The following is a 20024-nucleotide window of genomic DNA, read 5'->3' on the forward strand; positions in this document are numbered from 1 at the left end:
TGAAAATAATCTCAATTCAAACGGAAGACAATTCGATCCCTAACGAAAACACTTTGGAATCGTAACTCGAGAAAGTATGGCTTCGTAAGGCCTGGATCCAGAATCGTGACTTAGGGAATGGTTTTAATTTAAGATTGGTTTCACAGTAGAACCTCGCTACAATGAACTTCACCGGACCAGAAAACCTGCTTGTTATTACCAATAGTTCATTATATCCAGCATGAAAATATTCAAACTGTCTTACTAGGGAAACAATTTTATATTCTTAATATCCGATGAATGGTTTTATCTGAGTTCGATATAACGAGGTTCCACTGTATGACTAAAATGAGCTAAGCCCTACGTGATCTCAAATATGAACTATTAACCGGAACCAGGCCCCGGGACTTATTAAGCACCAGCTGAAAGCATACAATTTTTCTACATAAATTAGAAAAATAACACTCAGATGCTGAAATTGAGTTGCATAAGACTGATTCAAGGCAATTTGAATTCACCATGCCACATAAGTGGATCTAAATTGACATATGAGAAACAAATCACTTTGAATTTTACATTGTGACAAAAAAACTCGTAACAAAACATCATAAAGGTATTTTTTGATTAGACAAAACATATTATCATTTAACAATACAAGTGTAAATCATTGATAACGAATCAGAAATTACTGGTAAATTACATAATTTTGAAAAAAATGTTTAACTTCTGGTTAATTAAGTAGATTTGCCAAATATGACAAAAGTAATCTACAGTAACTGATAAGTACAAGGAATATGAAACAGACTCATCCAGTTGTGATGACACTAAATCAATGGATGCATGAGGCTCAAAAATAAAATTAGATTTCCCTACTGGATATACGGGAAAAGCTTTTTGAAAATTATTTCATGCATGAAATAATCGACAAATACATGATTTTAACATTTAAAAAATTGCACCTTGGTAAAATTTCCTTGAAAAAAACATGCGGCGACTAAAAAATCATCTAGATTTTAAAAGGTTTGAAATCCTTAGTTAGAACGATAAAAGATTAAATTTTTGACATGATTTTAAAAAACAACGAATAATAATTAAGTTACACGCACCGATATCAATTAACTATATCATGATGCATAATTTCTAAAAAATGATTTCAAAGTTTACATCAATTTGTGTGATGTTGTGAGGAACAGGGTAGTCGGAGAGGTTCTTCGAAGACCGTTCTATTGGTTCGTCTATACATGGATTGGCAAAACTTCAGAAACATCTACGAAGCCGTAAAATTTCATTTCAATTTTTGACACGAACCAGAAACAGCATTCTACTTGATTTATAAATATTTTCGACACAATGAGGTAGCAAAATAATCGTTTTAAGTTACAACTCAAATAAAACTAATTGAAATCAATTACTCGTGATTTTCAAAACTAATTGATGAGCGAAATAAATTAGTTTCAATGGTGAAAAGTGAGAAAAGATATGAACATAGCAACGTGTTATATGTATGTGGCGCCATGATATGATGGCAGGTAGTCCTGAGACACTAAAAATACATTCTATTTACAATATATTATCGACAAAATGAATACTAAAAAAAATCTATGTACAGAAGTGCATGATTCACACAGAATTCTAGTATTGTGTTATTGTGTGCTAAGACTCCAAAAAAGCCACCAATAACTGAAACCAAGCGGTGAAATGAAAGTGGATGATTCTTGGTGATATTCAAGCCTTATGCAGTTTCTCCGGTGGTTTTTCAAGTGCTGCTAAATCTTTTCAAATTGGAAGCTTAAGTAGAGTCACTTCTCACTTCCTCGTTTTCAAATTTTTTCATCCATTATCGCATTCGGTGAACACCTTTCAATAGGTTCAAAACTCGGTTTCAAATTCATTCCCAAGCCAGCCGCAGCTGTTTGTCGATATCCGAAACCTCGCACAAAAACTAATTCCATTCAATTTTCAAAGTCTGATATAAGATCTTAAACATATGGGGCATAAACAACTGAAATTCTATACTGCTTTTAAAATAAACTATTATAGATTTTCTGACTGTGGTACTATTACATGTATGGATTTTTAAGTCCCTAGTTCCGCAGTTGTGAGTTCACTAACTTCTAGTCAAGTTTAAGTAATATTCTATCATTTTTGACTTACTCATCAAGGTGGAACTAGACCCTAAACATGCACTGCAAAATAATCATATTATCATGTAGCATGATGACAATTCTGTATATCTATGTACAGCTGGTCTATTAAAATGTTTATTTACATAATATGATTAATTATAAAATGATATCTTTATTTACAGTCAGTGTAAAAAAGTTACTGTTATTCAAAGTTAACTTCACGATGATAGAAAACATAGTATCTAATATGCATGTATTGTGTGTTTGAAATCTGCCTTTTTGCCCGAATATCAAAATAACATAGCGGGGGTTAAAGAGCTACGTAATCTGTTCGCTCTACCGGTAACTCTGAGACTGACCCAGTTGGTCGGGAAAAGCCAGACCAGCAAACTCGACATTAATTATTCGTTTGTTTCGTTCGTTTTCTTAACACGCCGACAGATCCATGGATTTTAAGCGATGAGAGGTTTTTTTGTGACGGTTTTCAAAGAAAAACAAACTGTGATATGTTACATACGCGATTAAAAAAACGCCTCCAATTTCAGCTCAAACTGCTCATAATCGGTGGCAGAGTTTCCGGTCAGTATTTGCGCTTCGCTGACTTGACGATAATTCCTGAACTGGCACGGCCATTAGAAATGAAATTCAAAGCACATCCGCGCTGATCAGGCCGAGTGGCTGAATGAGCTGCATTTTATGAACGATCTCGTGATGTTTTAATAGCACCATAACGCAACAGTGGTTCCACAGCGGTCACTCTCAAGCGGTGACCGACGCACGTGTCCTACGATTGAACGCTGTTGTACGAAGAGATTATCGTTGGGTCTTTCACTTTAACGCTGAGATCCTGATTCTCCATTAATTTCCCTAAAGATTTTTTGACTCGAAGAGCGGTGAGTCGTGCGGCCGGACTACCATTCCAACATTCCTGCATGATCTTTGCCAGCGATCGAAGATACTGAATTGAAAAACAACGAATATAACCATGAAATCACTTCATTACTAAAACACTCTTTGAACACGATCCCTACAGATCAGTCATTCCTGGATATAAGGAAATTTCAAAGATTATTCTAAAGAAGAGGAAAATTCAAAAATTTGGAGAAAGCGTCTGCATCACTCTCATATCCTTATTTCTAAAGTCTCCTCCTAAATCACTACTGTTTATTGTGATAAACCATTAATTTGGTGGTTTCGTAAGCAAAGTTTTATCCTGTTTATTTCCTAAACTCAGATACTAATTTAGTATCCCCTTAATGGATCAAAACAAATCCTGGTCCAAACTGTATCGATTTAGGCATAGTTAACTGTTCATTTCTCAAACTTGAAGGAATTTTAAAAGAATTTTAAGCATTTTGCTCAAATTAAACGAGATTCAAGCATTTTTCATTTAGGAGTTTTAAATGAATCAATGAAGGAGTCATAGGGAACCTGTTTAAAACAATGAAATAAACTCGAGCAGTTTTACACTCACTTCATCGCTACTCCATCGGTTTGGTATGGCCGGTCTTTTACGATGAGGATCACAAACTACTTTTCTTACGTCGTCAAAACTTGGATCGTTTTGTAACATGTCGTAATACGGAATTTGATATTCTTCGACGATTCCTGCAAAAAAGCAACATTCAGAACGATTAGATTTACAGTTTATTTCAGTTTGGTTCATCGGAAATTCAGTCTCTCTAAAGCGACAAGTAGTTGCTGCCATCTACCGGCTACATTTAATGCTTTTTAACTACATAAACACATGTAAAAATTTTATACAACTATTATATGTCTGTCACATGCGGTTATTGAAAAATATGACTCTGAAGTAGGTATATCATTATTACACTTATACAAGGTGTGATATATGATATTGTGATTTGAGCTTTCACGCAAAATAGCTCTTTAGTAACACATGTTACCACTACTAGCGACTGAAGGACCGAAGATTTGACTCAGAATTAACTCATTGAACATGATTCAATTCTAACTCTGTGGAACAACTGTGGAACTGGAGCGACGAGATTAAAAGCATCAGACAAAAGATATTCCTCACAATCAAGAATATAAATGTTATTCCTCATATAATAACATTCGAACAAATGACATAATGTCATAAAAAGATATTTCATGAATTATGGGATTTTCATTTCATCAAAATTTGATGTTTGGGTGCGCGACGAACTAAAACTAACCTCCTGATAGGCATCGTCGTGCGATTTCCCATAAAACCAGGCCGAACGAGTAAATATCTGCCTGTTTAAAAGCATCGAAATGATGTTTGTTTAACGTTTCTTCTAAAACCTCGGGCGACATATAGCGCTTCGTTCCTTGTCGCATGTTCGGAGCGATATCAACTTCATTCGTTTCGCTGAAATCAATAATGAAAATGATTTTTGGTTATAGTCAGATCTGAGTTGCGAATGGTAAAACCTTAGAAGTAACTAGAATTTTCATCTGCGTTTGGAATTTTTACATCTATTGATTCATTTACTCTTCATTCATCTGCTGAAGTGACTTATGCAATATGAATACATATAGTGTGTATGAATTACAATAACCTGCGCCCAGCCCAATAACATGGACTTTCAAGAGACTTGAAAATATATTTTTTTTAAATTTCCCTCAACCCACTGAGCGCCATACAGGGCATTATTAGTGGATTTGATGTTTCTTTTTCCCAATGGGGGAGAGACCAGAGAAGAACCTTCGACCAAGAAACTCTGTCACCACCAGAGTTTGAACCCATAAACCCTGGATCGTCGAGACCAGTGACTGGCGGCTTGACCCACTCGGCCACTGCACCTTCCTTACAAGTCACTCTACACACAAAAAGGAGAAATTCTATATTGATGAACTTGATATGAGTAGTGTTGCTTCTACTAGGCTACGCTGTAGAAAGGGGGATTCCGAGGGGGAACTAAATCTTACCTGATATACCGAACAGCTAGACCTAAATCTGCTATGCAACAAGTACCATTTTTCTTAACGAGAATATTTTTTGATTTGATGTCTCGATGGGCAATCGCTGGTTTACCTGCAACGGTACGTTATCAAAACTAAAGGTTACTTCATCGTTTTTAAGCAAAAAAAGGCGATAAAAACTGAAAATGCTTTATCATCTTAAGAACATCAGTCGCGCGACCATAATATGTCAAAACTACGTATCTAAACTATAATTGAGTAATTTTGTTGGCACTCGGTGTGTCGGTAATTATCGAGCTGTTACATCTAGTGTCATGTTTATATAGATATTGACAATGATATGATAATTATTTCATGCGATTATAATATACACGATGATTCTATAGATGAGCTGACAGTGATGTTCACTTTATCGGGTTGATTTTTATCGCCAGGTTAGGCGCTGATCGTTATTACAAAATGAATGTCAAACCAGGCACCGTTCGCGGATGGAGTAAACGATACTTTAGTTGTCACTTTTTTTAACGGAAATACGGTTAACCCATTAATTCCGGAATCACCGTACACGAACGTCTAATCTATAGTCAGCGAAGACAGAACAGTCGGGAAAATAAAATGATAAGTTTTCGATAAAGCGCTTTCTCGTATCCCGACTACATCGCATTAAGAAAACAATTCATATGTAAATACAAAAAGCTCGGAATTCCGTTCTCCTAAAGATAAAGAGACATCTACACGAACCTCTAGTGCCGTATATTTCCGTGTGTAAATGTGAAAGTCCGCAGACGGCTGAATGAGCCAAACGTAACATATCCGACGTGCTGAGCACGTTCGCTTTTAGATAATCGTGCAACGATCCGTGCTCGTGGTAATCTGTGATCAGAAATAACTGCGTCCACGATCCAGTTCCTTTAATATCTGCTGCTATAAAACCTGAAAATAAGATTCGAAAACATACTAATTTTTTGATGATACATGTTTATACTATATCAGACGGAGCTACCGGTGCACGGGAAAGAAACTGCGGCAAGTGAGCGTATAGGATTCTGTACACGAGCGAAATCAATCGCGATCGATCAAAGTTCAAATAAATCAAGTTCCGTTCAGGTTTTGATCTGTCAATTAGTTCGAACAAACACGTTTCACAGACCTCCCAGAACATTTATACACCGGGAGAGATCATACGTAGCGCATGAAATGAGACTGCGCTGAATGATGAGGGGGTAGCTCCACAACAAACGAGAGACGAACAGAGCGAAATCGACCTCACATCGATTAGAGAACCACCTGTATCTCGGGAAGCAGACGGCTCTTGAATGAATCTTATAATATCCTCCTCGTAACTTATGCTTCACATCGGGTGAAAATACGTTTTTTTTACTACACTACTACATCAGATGAAGAAAACATTCTTATAATGAAATGTGCCGACCACATACCGGTATGTAACTGCAATACACTGTATACAGATTGCACGTCACATGTATCAGAAATCTGTTGTTTTTTTTAAATATTTTTAATAGATAGTTCTAATATTTCTACGAATTCTTATTCGTATAGATAGAATGTTGTCTGCATTTGCTAAATAAGAGAAAGAAAGAGGAATTAAATTGTTTATAAACCAGGAAACTAACTATCAGTAACGTAAAACTAATGAAAACGGTTGTTTTCTCTACTTCTGTTCTCGGTTCTCAATTACTACTGGTAAATAACCTATAATTCTGGTTCACAACAACAACATCCTTATGGTAATCATTTTTGACATCTTCGTAATAGATTTCTACCTCTAGGGAGTAAGGAAATATCTCCTGAAATCTACTATTAGTACCCGACCCCAACCCTCATTCAACTTAATTACTTTTTTCAATCGGTAATATTTACAAACAGTTTCCGGGAATCGTTCCTGCACAAATCAATTCTCCAAATGAGACTGAAAATCTATCCCGAAGTAATTATCCCTTCGCAACAATCTTCTGACAAAAACACCTGGAAACCGCCGGTACAAAGTTTATTTACTAAAATGGCAGGGTGGCTATTTGAACGGGTAAAAACCTGTTTCGTTTCAACCCGGGACACCGTACTGCGCTAACAATTACTAAACGGTTCAAGAACTATTTACAAATGGTACTGAACGCAGGAATACCTGAGAGTTAACAGCACGTATCAGAGATTGTACAAATTTCCTGTATTTACCTACGTCTGCCGGTGTTCATTTCTAACCGATATTTACCTCACATTCTCCTAATTTGAACGCAATTTTCGCTGGTAGAAAACACCAGGGGGACACCTAACCCGTAACGACTAGTTTACGGAGGAGATGTGTCAATCAACGCGCGGGATTTCACAAATTTATGGCAAATAAAGTAAATGAATTTATCGAGGCATCAGATTACAGGTTGAGAAGAATGCTTTTGTTGGATGTTGAATTTTCGTAACAAAATCTCGATTCTTATAGTACTCGTATAATACAGTACACTAGGCAATGATACATATCGGATTGACAGCGGCGTAATCCAATGGTTTCACAACTGATGCACTTCGTCGTGACGATATTGATACCGGAGTTCTACGCAATTAAGTCTCGCGCGATCGAGAAACGCGCGAGCCGTCCGGGCAAATATTGCGTAAAAACTGTACGGATTACTAAACGATGGCGACGAAATGACAACCGGATTAACATTCTTAAAGCGTCGAAGACTACGGGGGAAATTCCAGCGGTTTAGAGTAATTTAGTCGATCATCTTGTAATTACGTCGTCAATTAATCTCGCGCCGCAATCATTTTCATTAATAGAACATAGAACCTTCGTATATATATGACCTGGGTTGGGGGGGACAAGTCATTTGATTGGAATATACAACGAAGCAAGTTCAGGATGGTTTTATTGAGGAAGGAATCACTGTCTGAATGAGAAGACAATACGAGGAGCCAGCTGACAGCGGGAAGTTTTAGACAGATTGCCTTTACCACCTTCCTACATGTAGTCTGTTTATTTTTCTATAATGTACTGTACCGTGTCAGACAGCTGCACTGTTCAATCAGTTACGCTTCACTGAATTAATTACTCAGGAACAACACATAGTTTTTCATAGCCACGAAATTTACAGAATATCTCGCGCCGCTGTGGCATACATAAGATGGATATATCCGAGAGCGCCGAGCGTAGAAAGCATTTCTCACTGTTCCCTGATATAAGCAAACCACTTGTAACACAAATTAATATATGTAATATGTTTCCGGGAGTGCTTCATATTGAAGAATTTTTTTGCAAAACATTCTTCGTTTCAGCCGCTGTTGAGTGGATCGAGGGCCCACTATCGGTGCACGAAGTTCCTAAACGCGGATTCAAACGAACGATCGACTGACGAATTCTTACCTAAAATATTATCGTGTCTTAGTAAAACTGTTTGGTAAAGTTCCGTCTCTCTGAACCAGCTCGCCTCTTCTGTTGTGAAGAATATCTTGACCGCTACACTTTCGCCGCGCCATTTTCCTTTCCAAACTTCTCCGTATCTGCCTTTTCCAACGCTCCGTACTAGATGGATTTGTTTGGCGATAGTGCGCTGGACCTGGTGCGGCGAGGTGAAAATAAACGATATTAAAACCCTCTTAAAACGAATTTTGGGCGCTAATTTTTTATATTGTGACTTACAAGTAAAGGTAGCCCCGATCCGCTGCCTGAAGTTTGCGAAGCGTCTATCAATTCTTTCAAACTTTCTCCGGGATTGATGTACGTGTCGCAATTTTCGGCTTCGTCCAAATAATGCTGCCGTCGTACTTCACGTTTACGATACCTGAAAACGCCATACGAGAAATTTTCAATACGGCCGCTATACGACTACCAAATCAACCGTACCGCTCAATATGGCCGCTATTCGACTACTAAATCAAACGTTGTGAGAGGTACTGAATCATTTATTACGGTTGGAATTAACCGCCGAGTGCTTTAAAACGATGAATAACCGAATGCTAACAATCGTTTCTCAATTGCTAATTCAGACACCGTCGTAACAATAGATTCTCATTTCGAGTATAACTATGAAATTCGATATTACTCGCGAAACTGTTCAATAATTCAAATCTGAACGAGGTTATTGTAAACCTGGTTATTGTTCGCTCACCTTAGATAAATGCAGATAACAGTCAATATAAGGATAATAAGGCAAAGAGTAACCGATATCAGTAGCGCCATCTGGGTGATATTATTGTTATACTCGGGATACGGTTGAGGAACATAACCTGAAACGAAGTTTTAATGTTAAAAATCGATGTTTCAACGATTCCAATATTCAAACTTATAATTAGGAATTATATAGAGAATTCCACACATATAAACGAGAAAGATGAAGTTCCTTAAAGCTTATGGTTTATTGATTTGACGTTTCAACTATAACCTAATAGTCACCTTCAGTTTTCCTGAGGAAGATGACTATTAGGTTATAGTCAAAATATGAAATCAGTAAATCATTAGCTTAAAGGAAACTTTTCAGATTTCATCTCTTCGTTATATAAGTGCGGGATTCTCTAGTCTATATATCGTCACAACACGGACTTAGTGTTTCAACAATGGTAATAATTATGAAATGAACGTACGAGGCGGTGTGGTCGGTGGATATTTGGGCATCGGATGTAAATCGCGATTACAGAGGTCTTTATCATCGCAGCACTGAACGGAACGCGGAGTCGTGTGAGGAATCAAATCACCTTTACACTGAAAATAGAACATTCATTCACGTGATCAATCAACATTAGAAATGATTCACAATCGGTTTATAACATCGATCTGTAGAATACGAGACAACAAATCATTACTATAGTTATATTACCGGTATACACATCGACGAACGAAAATAATACCGCACATTAAATCTATTCAGATCTGTCGAAAGATTCGGATATATCGATCCGGGATTTTACTGCTAATGAATAGAACGAAGATCGGTCGATTTTAGCGAAATGTTATCAATGTCGGACCACACGCAAGGGCAGATTTAGGGGTGGACTGGGTGAAATGGTCCATCCCTTAAAGATTTGAATGTGCTCCCCAGAAAGTCTGGAAAATCTTTAAAAGTCAATTCAAATGGCCCCTGATAAGGGCCAGCAATGACCCCCTTTCGTCTTAAATTTTCTGTTGGAGGGCCACCATTGTTTCACGCCTGAAGTCCTCGCATCGCCAAATCTGCCCCTTTCAAATTAAGTGCCCATTCCAATTTTCAGGTCTGCCCCGTCATTTGAGAAACAAAATACCTCCAACAGTAGAGAAATAGCGTGACAACATTCAATAGCCTCGATCATCGCGACCATTAATCGATAACAATATCATCGTGCTTTCATAAATGTGTTTCTTTTTTACGTAACGAAATAAATGAAAATGGATACAAAAACGAGGAGGAATTCGTGGCACATTGATGATGTTTTATGAGACGGTAAAATTTACTTTTCATTAATTAATTTTATTCGGTGAAATTTGTGCCGGAAATTGCATCAGCCTCGAAACGAAACGACGATACTTAAAACGCTAAGGTACGACTCAATCGAGATATTTCATGATTAGTTTTATTTCTGCCGCAGGAACTCGTCACGACAAATGAAGTACGCAGAATTTCGAAATCGAAATTTTAGTGCCGAAACTAATTGAAGAACGGCCATAAAATATTCTATCTTTCGTTATTTCGTCGTAGTTTATTTCATGATAAGAGGAGAATTGAGAGAAATAAAAATTCCCGAATAAAAACTTCTTTACCATCATTGAGACCATTTTAACGTGAAACTTTTCTTTCATCTTTTATAGTTTCGATCGAACACCACTCCCCCTCCCCCCACTCCCCCCACTTCTATACGTGGTTTGAACTATAATCAGTTTTCCTAAAAAGAAATATGATCATTGAAAAAACTTCAGCATACATAAGACTGTATTTGAGACTATGGGCTATTCGGCTAGCGGATATGTCATGAGAGAATTCTAGAATCATTTTCCTGGTGAAGGGCTCTCTACACCTGGCATAAACTGACGTGTTCACTGCCTAAAAGAACAATCACAGGCTTCGATTCAAGCACTTTCACTTGATCTGAATACTGATTTCTGAGAACGCAGTAAAGTCGCGGACTCGCATATGCAAATGATGTTCATTTTTTCGGGTTAAGTTTGTCGAGAAATATGCGTTTGAACGTTTTCAAGTTGTATCGAAAATACCATCGCAGAATACGAACGTATATACGCAGATTTTCTGATTCACTCTCGAAAATGAATGCAAAGTTGTCGCATGCACTGAATATCAGCACAAACTGAAGTGAATGAATAGATTTCCATTAGAATTAACTCAGTCAATCACTTGCATCTTGGTTTACCGCGACGCACTTTTGGACTCGAAATCTGCTCTAATATTCAGAAGTGGAAACTATGGTTCAAGACCTCGCTGTAGATTTTCCTCATAATAAGATCAATGGCCAAACTTAAAAGACACTAACTTGTTGCATCTCAGTCCCAGAGAGAGGGAGAGGGAGAGGGAGAGGGAGGAGAGGGAGAGGGAGTGGGAGAGAGGGGGAAGGGAGAGAAGAGAAGAGTGGGGAGAAGAGAGGGAGAGGGATAGGGAGAGGGATAGGGAGGGGGAGAGGGAGAGGGAGGGGGAGAGGGAGAGGGAGGGGAGAGGGAGGGGAGTGGGAGAGGGAGAGGGAGAAGAGTGGGGAGGAGAGAGAGGGAGAGAGGCATCTCAGTCTCAGACATTAGAGAGGGAGGGAGAAAGAGTGAGAGGGGAGAGAGAGGGGGAAAGAGAAGAGTGGACAGAGAGGGAGAGGCATCTCAGTCTCAGACATGAGAGAGGGAAGGAGAGAGAGGGAGAGAGAAGAGTGGAGAGGAGAGAGTATAAACTGAGGGATGGCACTCATTGATCTGCTGCTCGTCCCCTCATTCTATATAATGCCACATCAATCAAACAGCGTTATCATTCAAATATCGTGGATGATAAAAATGACTCTCGATTGCCTTTCTACTCTCGATGGATTTGTCGGATGAAACGGCGCGCATTTCTTTCCCTCAACTCTTATTGATTGAGTGGCGGTTGCGGAACTTTTCAGTTCGAGTGCGTACGTAAGGAAATCAGTTGTGCTGTGAAGGTGCCGGTGATAAAGAATTGAGCCTCGTCTAAAAATATTGGTTTGGAATGAAAGATGAAGATTGGATTATTGTCAAATACAAGCAACGTTCACCAGAACGGTATAGGTTAAGCCCGTTCCAATTTAAAACATAGCCCAAAGTTTGGAGTTGTCAAGTGGTCCGTTCCATTCTGGGACAGATCCGTTCTAAATTTTATTAGGGACCATTTCTCTGTATGTGAATAGAAACTTTGCTTTAATTGCCTGTCAATCAGCGATTTGAAAATGAGAACGCAAAACATTGATTTGGTCCGTTCTTAATTGGTCCATAACCGGCTCAGGCCGAATTATAATGGACTAACTAGCGATTGTGCGAACGAATGAAGGTAATGGAGTGGTTCTCTACAGGTCCACATCACTGAAACAATAAAAATACTCACAGAAACAACTGATTATGACTTGTCACGATTTCTGATCATTAAACGACAGATGCTCGTAACGCGACCATTAATAACCAATTATAGCCGCGGCAAGTAATGACGCAAACACAACTAGCACCAAATTCTCACCAATTACGATGGATATGTTATGATATAAAATATATCTGGTAACTTCTGTGTCAATTATACCAGCGATTACAACCGTAAATCTGACACAAACCGAGCATTAGCGCTAGGAGAGCACGTTCGATAAAACTGAAGCTAAAAAGCTAATTCTGTCGCGAAACGAGAAAAGGAATCTCGTTGACTCGCTACGAAATATTAATGTATGTTTGGAAATAGGGAGTCCATTCTCTGGATGTAAAATGGTCTATAATTGACAAAAAGTACATACACTAAAACAAGTAAAACTAAAATCGAAAAGAATTTGTTATTCTTCTTCTATTACAGGTTGAATTCTTTGAGATTTTCACTGCTGTTGTTGGTGACGTTCTTTTCGTTCGACATTAAAACGTCAAGAATTTTCAGTAAAAGCGCAAGATCTGTAAATGATGAGTTTTCTAAGTCGCGAAGGATATTTGCATACATTTCGCTTGTAATAAAGTTAATGTCGTGATGTTCATGCGATGTCACGTCTACACGACGCGCGTTATCTTCTGCCATTCGGTAATTAGATTCTGAAAATGCTGATAACTAATAAACGTCGTTACTGTATTCTATATCGTGGTATCCACGTGTGCGTGATTAGCGATTTCCTCGTCGAGTCTTTACCGCGCAGCAGCGCGAACTCCCATCGTCCGATTTGAAAGTTTTGTTCATCTTAATCACGCCATCGTTTCCTAATTGAATATGCATGGACATCAGTGCTGCGCGGGTCCGTATTCGATTTGAATAATAAACGACTAACGATAAATACCCCGACGCATCTATCTTTGGAAAGCCGCATTTAGACGGTCCAAAAGTTGGAAGGCTTTTCGTTAATACAGAAACGTTTGATTAAGGAGGCCATTCGTATCAAAACCTGTCAACCCAAACTCAATTCACTGTTATTTACTAGTGATGCTTCAGTATTATCACACCTACTGATCCGTGTCAATCTCTTAGGATTCATAAGTTAGACAAAAGTAATGTTTTTTTTTTGTTATTGATAAGCACGCTTGACTGACACGCCTGTTTGTACTGTTAGTTATACTTGATGAGGGTGAACGACATCAGTGAAATCGATTGCGCTATTTTTTTTCAAATATGCAGGCTATCATTCAATTATGAAGAATTTTTCATAGCTGCAGGATCTACTGCGGTTGTTTTTACAAATCATTTGAATAGTTGATTAGTTGCTTCATTCAAACAGCGGCTGCGCAGTACAAATTACCGGTAGTCGGCTCGAGGATACGACCAGGTACAATGCTGTAAAAACGTTATTACTGACAATGTTCCGTACTGCCATTAATTATTCAGCGTTCGCGTCTGCTCCAAAAACCAGTCAAACGTGGTCTGAGTTTGAATACAATCCCGACTGATTGACCATTACGCAGCAGTCCGTAGTGCATACCTTCACATCGGAGTTCAGTGAATTCTCAAAATCTGATGCTAGGCCTCGAGAAAAAGTCGTCACATCAACCCTTTTCTTTCGTCGATACTTCGTTATCGTAACTATGGTAGGCCCTATAGTTTACGCATTAACTTCGATACCTGTCTAAAGCATCAAGATTTCGATAAGACGATTGCATTAAAGGACACGTCCCTCATCTGACAGGTAGACAGTACTCGCTAACACGACACGCGACGACGACGTCAAAAACAGGCTGTCGACATTTTAAGGAAATTGAAGTAATCCGTCATTCAACGGGTTTTTACTTGAACAGCAAGATAAAGTAGAATCAATTCCGGTACTTTCGCGTTTACTAAAGGCAATCCTTGAAATAACATTCAAATACTGAAATGTCGCGGTACATCGGGACAGAGCAGACCTGAAAAACCACGAACTTAAGAAGCATCATTAACAATGACACCAGGCTCGTTATTTCGACGCATTGTGACAATTGTTATTCAAACTTCATTATTGTTTTCTTATTCATTCATTTATTAAAGCCATCTATCATATTTCAGACAAATATTCACTGACTCGTTATCCAATGCATCAATTATTTAACAAAATGCTTTAATAACCGGGTCTACCGTTTCATTATTGAGTCTATCGACGACGAGCGGCTCATGAGACTCGAGAGATGGCATCGTTTCTTGAAATACAGCTTATAATAGACGAAAACAATCGCTGACCTCGGAAATCGATGAATAAAACTACGATGAAAGGGAAGAAACGAAGAACCGACGATTTAAAGATATTTTTAGTTGATAACGTCGGCGGAGGATCTGACAACAAAGCTCGGCGTTCATTACTGGCAAATGAGATAAATAACTGAGAAGCTTAAGAGTCGGTAACGCAGTCAGCTGCGATCATGATGAATTACTATATGCTCGAAGACAATGGCCATTTCAGCAAAGTGCTATTGCATGTTCCGCGTAGAAACAGGAACAGTAAAAAACGCGGCTGTTTTACGCGTCCGTTGAGTTTGACTGGTAATCATTACGTTTTGACAACGAATCAATGTCAGTTATTGAGTGTCACGCGTAGTAGTTATTTCTCAACGAGATGACGGCAGGTTTTTTACGCAGGAGATCTTGCATAACTGCGCAGGAACTTCGATATTTAATCACTCGACGCTTTGATTACCTCGACTCGGTCGAGGACGAGCGCAACGTTGATAATAAACGAGTCGTTTCTCGAGGCGGCAAAAACCATAAAACAGATAGAAATCTATATCGAAATGAAAGCGACTTCGATAATGAATGTCGATTTAGTGGTAAGAGATTAGAAACAGGGGCTGTATGAAGAGTCTGATTCAGGGGTGCAACCCAAAATAGGGCACAAAAATCAAAAGGGCATCCCGAAAGAAAGCACTTTGGAAAAATAAAAAACATTAACTCATTTTTGGGAATATAGAGAAGCTTATGAATCTAAATTCTTAAGGTATCAGTTTACTGTTTCTCATTTTTCCGTGAAATTATAGGGCAACTTAAGACATTTTTCGGCATGCACACCCCTGCACCCTCGTATCCACCCCTGGAAACCTCGACAAAACTATCTTCTAAGTAATGAATGTATGAGGTTATGCCTACTCTTTAGGAGGGATTTGGCCCAGTGCCATTGAGACTCTAGTAAAACCTCGCCCTAAGACATCCAGTTTTAGATCGTCGTGGCACAGGAAGGTGATGGGGAATGAATGTTCCAGCAGAGAATGGGTCGTATCTTACGTATGTTCCTCGATGAAAAAAGCGAACATTTCTCATGCGTTTTGGCGGATGAATCGGCGGAGTTGATCGTAGCTGCTAAATCCAATCTTATATGAATTAACACCACTAACTGCAGCGCTATTCATCACTAGTAATTAACGACGACGACGAGATTGATTAAGTGAAGAGAAGATTCTTCTGACCAAAAATAAAGTCATTTTCTATTACTAACATATCAAGGCTACAACTACGCTGTGTAGTTCCTTTTCGGATTACGTTACGACCCACGATTTACTCGTTAGGTTGTCGGAGATGTCGTCGAAACTTCAGAAGTAACGAAAACAATAAAGAAGAACGCAGAGTGGATATTTCAACAACAAGATCACGACGGCGGCCGTAACTGCAGCTCTTTACGATGAAAATGACTCAGCTCCTATGCAGAGTGAGATGCCATCAACAGATGAAAATTCCCGCCTGACCCCCAGGGATAGTAATCAAGAAGAATTCATGACCATTATCTTTCCTCACAGCGAACGGTTCATATGCATCCTCTTCGTATTAAATACTACTCATCATGCTACTAGAAAGATAACTCAATATACCATGCACAATGCGGAGTGTGAAGATACGGCTAATAAATAGACAAATGTCGACCTTACGAGCAAAAACAAGCCTCTTAACTCGCAGCAATGTTCCTCGCGTTGGTGACTGAGAGAGTGTAGTTTACAAGGCTGTTACAGAAAGTTACGGACAGAGAGTTGTTGAGGAGACATATGTAAACTTCTTCAAATCAGTAAAACAAATAGTACTTCGAAGGTTAACTTGATTTAATTAAAAGTACAAGCTTTCGCTACTGTGTTATAGCAGGTTCATCACCCCAAGTCTGATACAATCTGTGTCACCTAACCCTACCACTATCTTAAGCTATACGCATGAATTCACGCACTACTTTCCACCTATATTTGACTTGGGCAGCATCATCAGCTAGATGATTCCTGAAGAACGTATTTTCTATAAAATCAAGTTAACCTTCAAAGTACTATTTGCCAAGGCTTGTTACACAGATATTACTAGAAGTAATATCTGAGCCCTTTCGTCAATTTAGAAATTCTGCTTGGTATGAAAAAAACGGCGATTTTGATCGAAGTTTAGCGTTGTTAGTGATAACGAAATGTGCGCGCATTTACTGCTGCCTTCGATGTTCAGTTCTATAAAGGTATAAACATACATGAATACTTCATCCACGTGATCAATCAATACAAGATGATATCGGGTTGCGTGGAGAAAGGTACTAAATATTTTACACCTTCCCCAGTCAGACATCATGATAGATTACTACACGAGCTATACCACTATCAGCGGTACCGACACCATCAGAACAATGACAGCATTTTACCCTCCGCGCAAATACGATTAAGAATTCGATGAAAAAATACAGCGATAACGAAACTCGTAAAAGTAAATAAAGCAATCGCGATCAACGAAATATGATTTTCTACAGATATCAGTTCATCGGAATTCGTCGATTGGATCGAATGGACAAAGTTGTCGAGTCGGAAAATCATGGCTCGGATATCGTCCTCATCGAGCGGTGGTAAGTTTGACACAATTTGCGTGAACCGATAGACAGCCGGTAATTGTCACACTTTAAACCCGGGTATTATCATCCAGTCAGGCATTAATAATAATTACAATAATTTGTTACTAATTGAGCTCAAATTAGATCAACAATCATAAAGTGGTAGGGTTATATATCAACCGTTCACGCCACTGGCGCGCTCGCTTGTTACTATACTGACTGCAGATCGTATATTTCACTCCTACTGATTCTACTATCAGTCGTAATAAATACACGTTAAAAAACAACAGTGCACTCCATCAACAACAGTGGACTCCATCAAACAACAGTGGACTCCATCAATCAACAGTGGACTCCATCAACAACAGAGGACTCCATCAACAACAGTGGACTCCATCAAACAACAGTGGACTCCATCAACAACAGTGGACTCCATTAAACAACAGTGGACTCCATCAATCAACAGTGGACTCCATCAACAACAGAGGACTCCATCAACAACAGTGGACTCCATCAAACAACAGAGGACTCCATCAACAACAGTGGACTCCATCAAACAACAGTGGACTCCATCAACAACAGTGGACTCCATCAACACTTACAGTGGACTCCATCAACACTTACAGTGGACTCCATCAATAACAGTGGACTCCATCAAACAACAGTGGACTCCATCAAACAACAGTGGACTCCATCAACAACAGTGGACTCCATCAACAACAGTGGACTCCATCAACAACAGTGGACTCCATTAAACAACAGTGGACTCCATCAACACTTACAGTGGACTCCATCAAACAACAGTGAACTCCATCAAACAACAGTGGACTCCATCAAACAACAGTGGACTCCATCAACAACAGTGGACTCCATCAACACTTACAGTGGACTCCATCAACACTTACAGTGGACTCCATCAAACAACAGTGGACTCCATCAATCAACAGTGGACTCCATCAAACAACAATGGACTCCATCAACACTACAGTGGACTCCATCAAACAACAGTGGACTCCATCAACAACAGTGGACTCCACTCTGGTTAGAACAGCTTTAACAAACTCTGCCTTATTTGTTTGAGTCGAAATTCACAATCGCATGGACACAATCCGATAAAATTTGGCCATTTGCTACCAGTGTAAATGGTTATTGGCCTGGGTCGAATTTGGTCCAGGTCAAAAAGATCAGACTCCAGCACAGTCTTTGAGTCCACGGTCTACTCATTTGACTCGAGATTCCACGTCGTAGTAAAACGAGTGAAAAGTTACTTACCGATAAAATAGTGCTCTCTTCGGGAGGTAAACAACCGAAACTTTCTACTTCCACTTTCTGGCCGCTTTCTTTATCAGTGACGAGTTCAACAGCGGCAAAACATTTACTTTCTTTCTTGGCGATGCACGTCTCGTCGACGTCCATCTCGTGACACGGACTGCAGAAACATTTCAACGAGGCGACTGAAATAGACAAAAAATGAATAAATATATTTCATATTTAAACATATTTTCTTGGGAGATGTTTTTTTAAAATTGCTAAGCGTTCTGTTTATGTCGAGGTAGGTCACTATCTGAGCTTTTCTTTTGAAGATTCCGCCAGGACTATACCATCTCTGCCACTTGACCCAATATTTCGATAGCAAATTTTTCGAAAAAAACTTAAAAATAATAAAATTGATTCCGCGAGTTAACACATCTATCGAGAGATGATGTTGAACGCGGTGTTTTTCTTATCGGTTGTAACGCCTAGCCGTGCAGTTAGTCGGACTTTTTTCCGGCCGCCAAACGACGATAGCAAATATGCTACGAGCCTCTATAAAGTATATATTAATAATAAAGTTAGACAAATATCGCTTGTATTTTCACTGATATAAAAATGTGTTATCTTCTATCGTCGAGATAAAACACTAGGAATGCGCGAGCGCGCACGCATCGATGTTTTCTTTATTTTGGTTCATATAGAGAAAGGTAGGAAGAGACCGGTTTATATTTAACTGACTGCAGTCCGAACTGCTTCGATACACGACTGAAACCCTGCGGATAGTCACGATAACACGACCGCGAGCCCAATCTAACCCGCGCCAACCATTCACACTGGTGCCCAGTGTCCATGCCTGATACAGCCATGTATTTGGACAGACCACAAACGTCAAGACTCAGGCATATGCCAAATTATAGCATGTGAATGCTAATTGGTTCGGTAAGTGACTCACCTCACTTGCCACAGCATCGTTCTGATAGCATTTGATAGCATTTTAGTAACGAGTGACTTACTTGCTCTAATTAGGCACGGGCCAAATTATTTGACTCAAGCCCGACCGAGCCAGTAAGAATGCTACTTCGATAACGATGCTTTACCATCTAACCGAGAACCAGTTCTTTTAAAGAGTTAAATAAATCGACCCAAATTTATAAGTCAGCTGTGGATCTAGTTTAACTACTACTAGAACTACAATTAACTACCCTGGACATTACGCCTGAACCAACACGTGAGCGAGCGAGCGAACGAACGTGCTTCACTTTTAATAAGCCGCATATCTGCATTCAATTCCGATTGTTACGTCACCGGCGTAGAAAAACAATTAATAGCTAGTCAATAATAACCACTCAG

The 20024-nt window shown here is 39.0% G+C and overlaps 1 protein-coding gene across 1 annotated transcript in view; it reads right to left on the minus strand.

Annotated features, from left to right (window-relative positions):
* Positions 1 to 2786: 2786 nt before the first annotated feature.
* The window catches only part of LOC141904802 (bone morphogenetic protein receptor type-1B-like), a 29183-nt gene continuing 11945 nt past the window's right edge, over positions 2787 to 20024 (minus strand). Inside the window, exons 2-11 of the mRNA XM_074793482.1 lie at positions 18693 to 18874; positions 9609 to 9726; positions 9137 to 9254; positions 8668 to 8809; positions 8392 to 8584; positions 5757 to 5948; positions 5022 to 5127; positions 4286 to 4461; positions 3580 to 3713; positions 2787 to 3063 (exon numbers count right to left, since the gene is read on the minus strand). Coding sequence (XP_074649583.1) covers positions 2890 to 3063; positions 3580 to 3713; positions 4286 to 4461; positions 5022 to 5127; positions 5757 to 5948; positions 8392 to 8584; positions 8668 to 8809; positions 9137 to 9254; positions 9609 to 9726; positions 18693 to 18836 — 1497 coding nt within the window. The 5' untranslated portion in view covers positions 18837 to 18874 and the 3' untranslated portion in view covers positions 2787 to 2889. The remainder of the gene's footprint in view (positions 3064 to 3579; positions 3714 to 4285; positions 4462 to 5021; positions 5128 to 5756; positions 5949 to 8391; positions 8585 to 8667; positions 8810 to 9136; positions 9255 to 9608; positions 9727 to 18692; positions 18875 to 20024) is intronic.

This window comes from Tubulanus polymorphus, chromosome 4 (assembly GCF_964204645.1).
Source record: "Tubulanus polymorphus chromosome 4, tnTubPoly1.2, whole genome shotgun sequence".
In the NCBI taxonomy this organism is placed as follows: domain Eukaryota; kingdom Metazoa; phylum Nemertea; class Palaeonemertea; order Tubulaniformes; family Tubulanidae; genus Tubulanus; species Tubulanus polymorphus.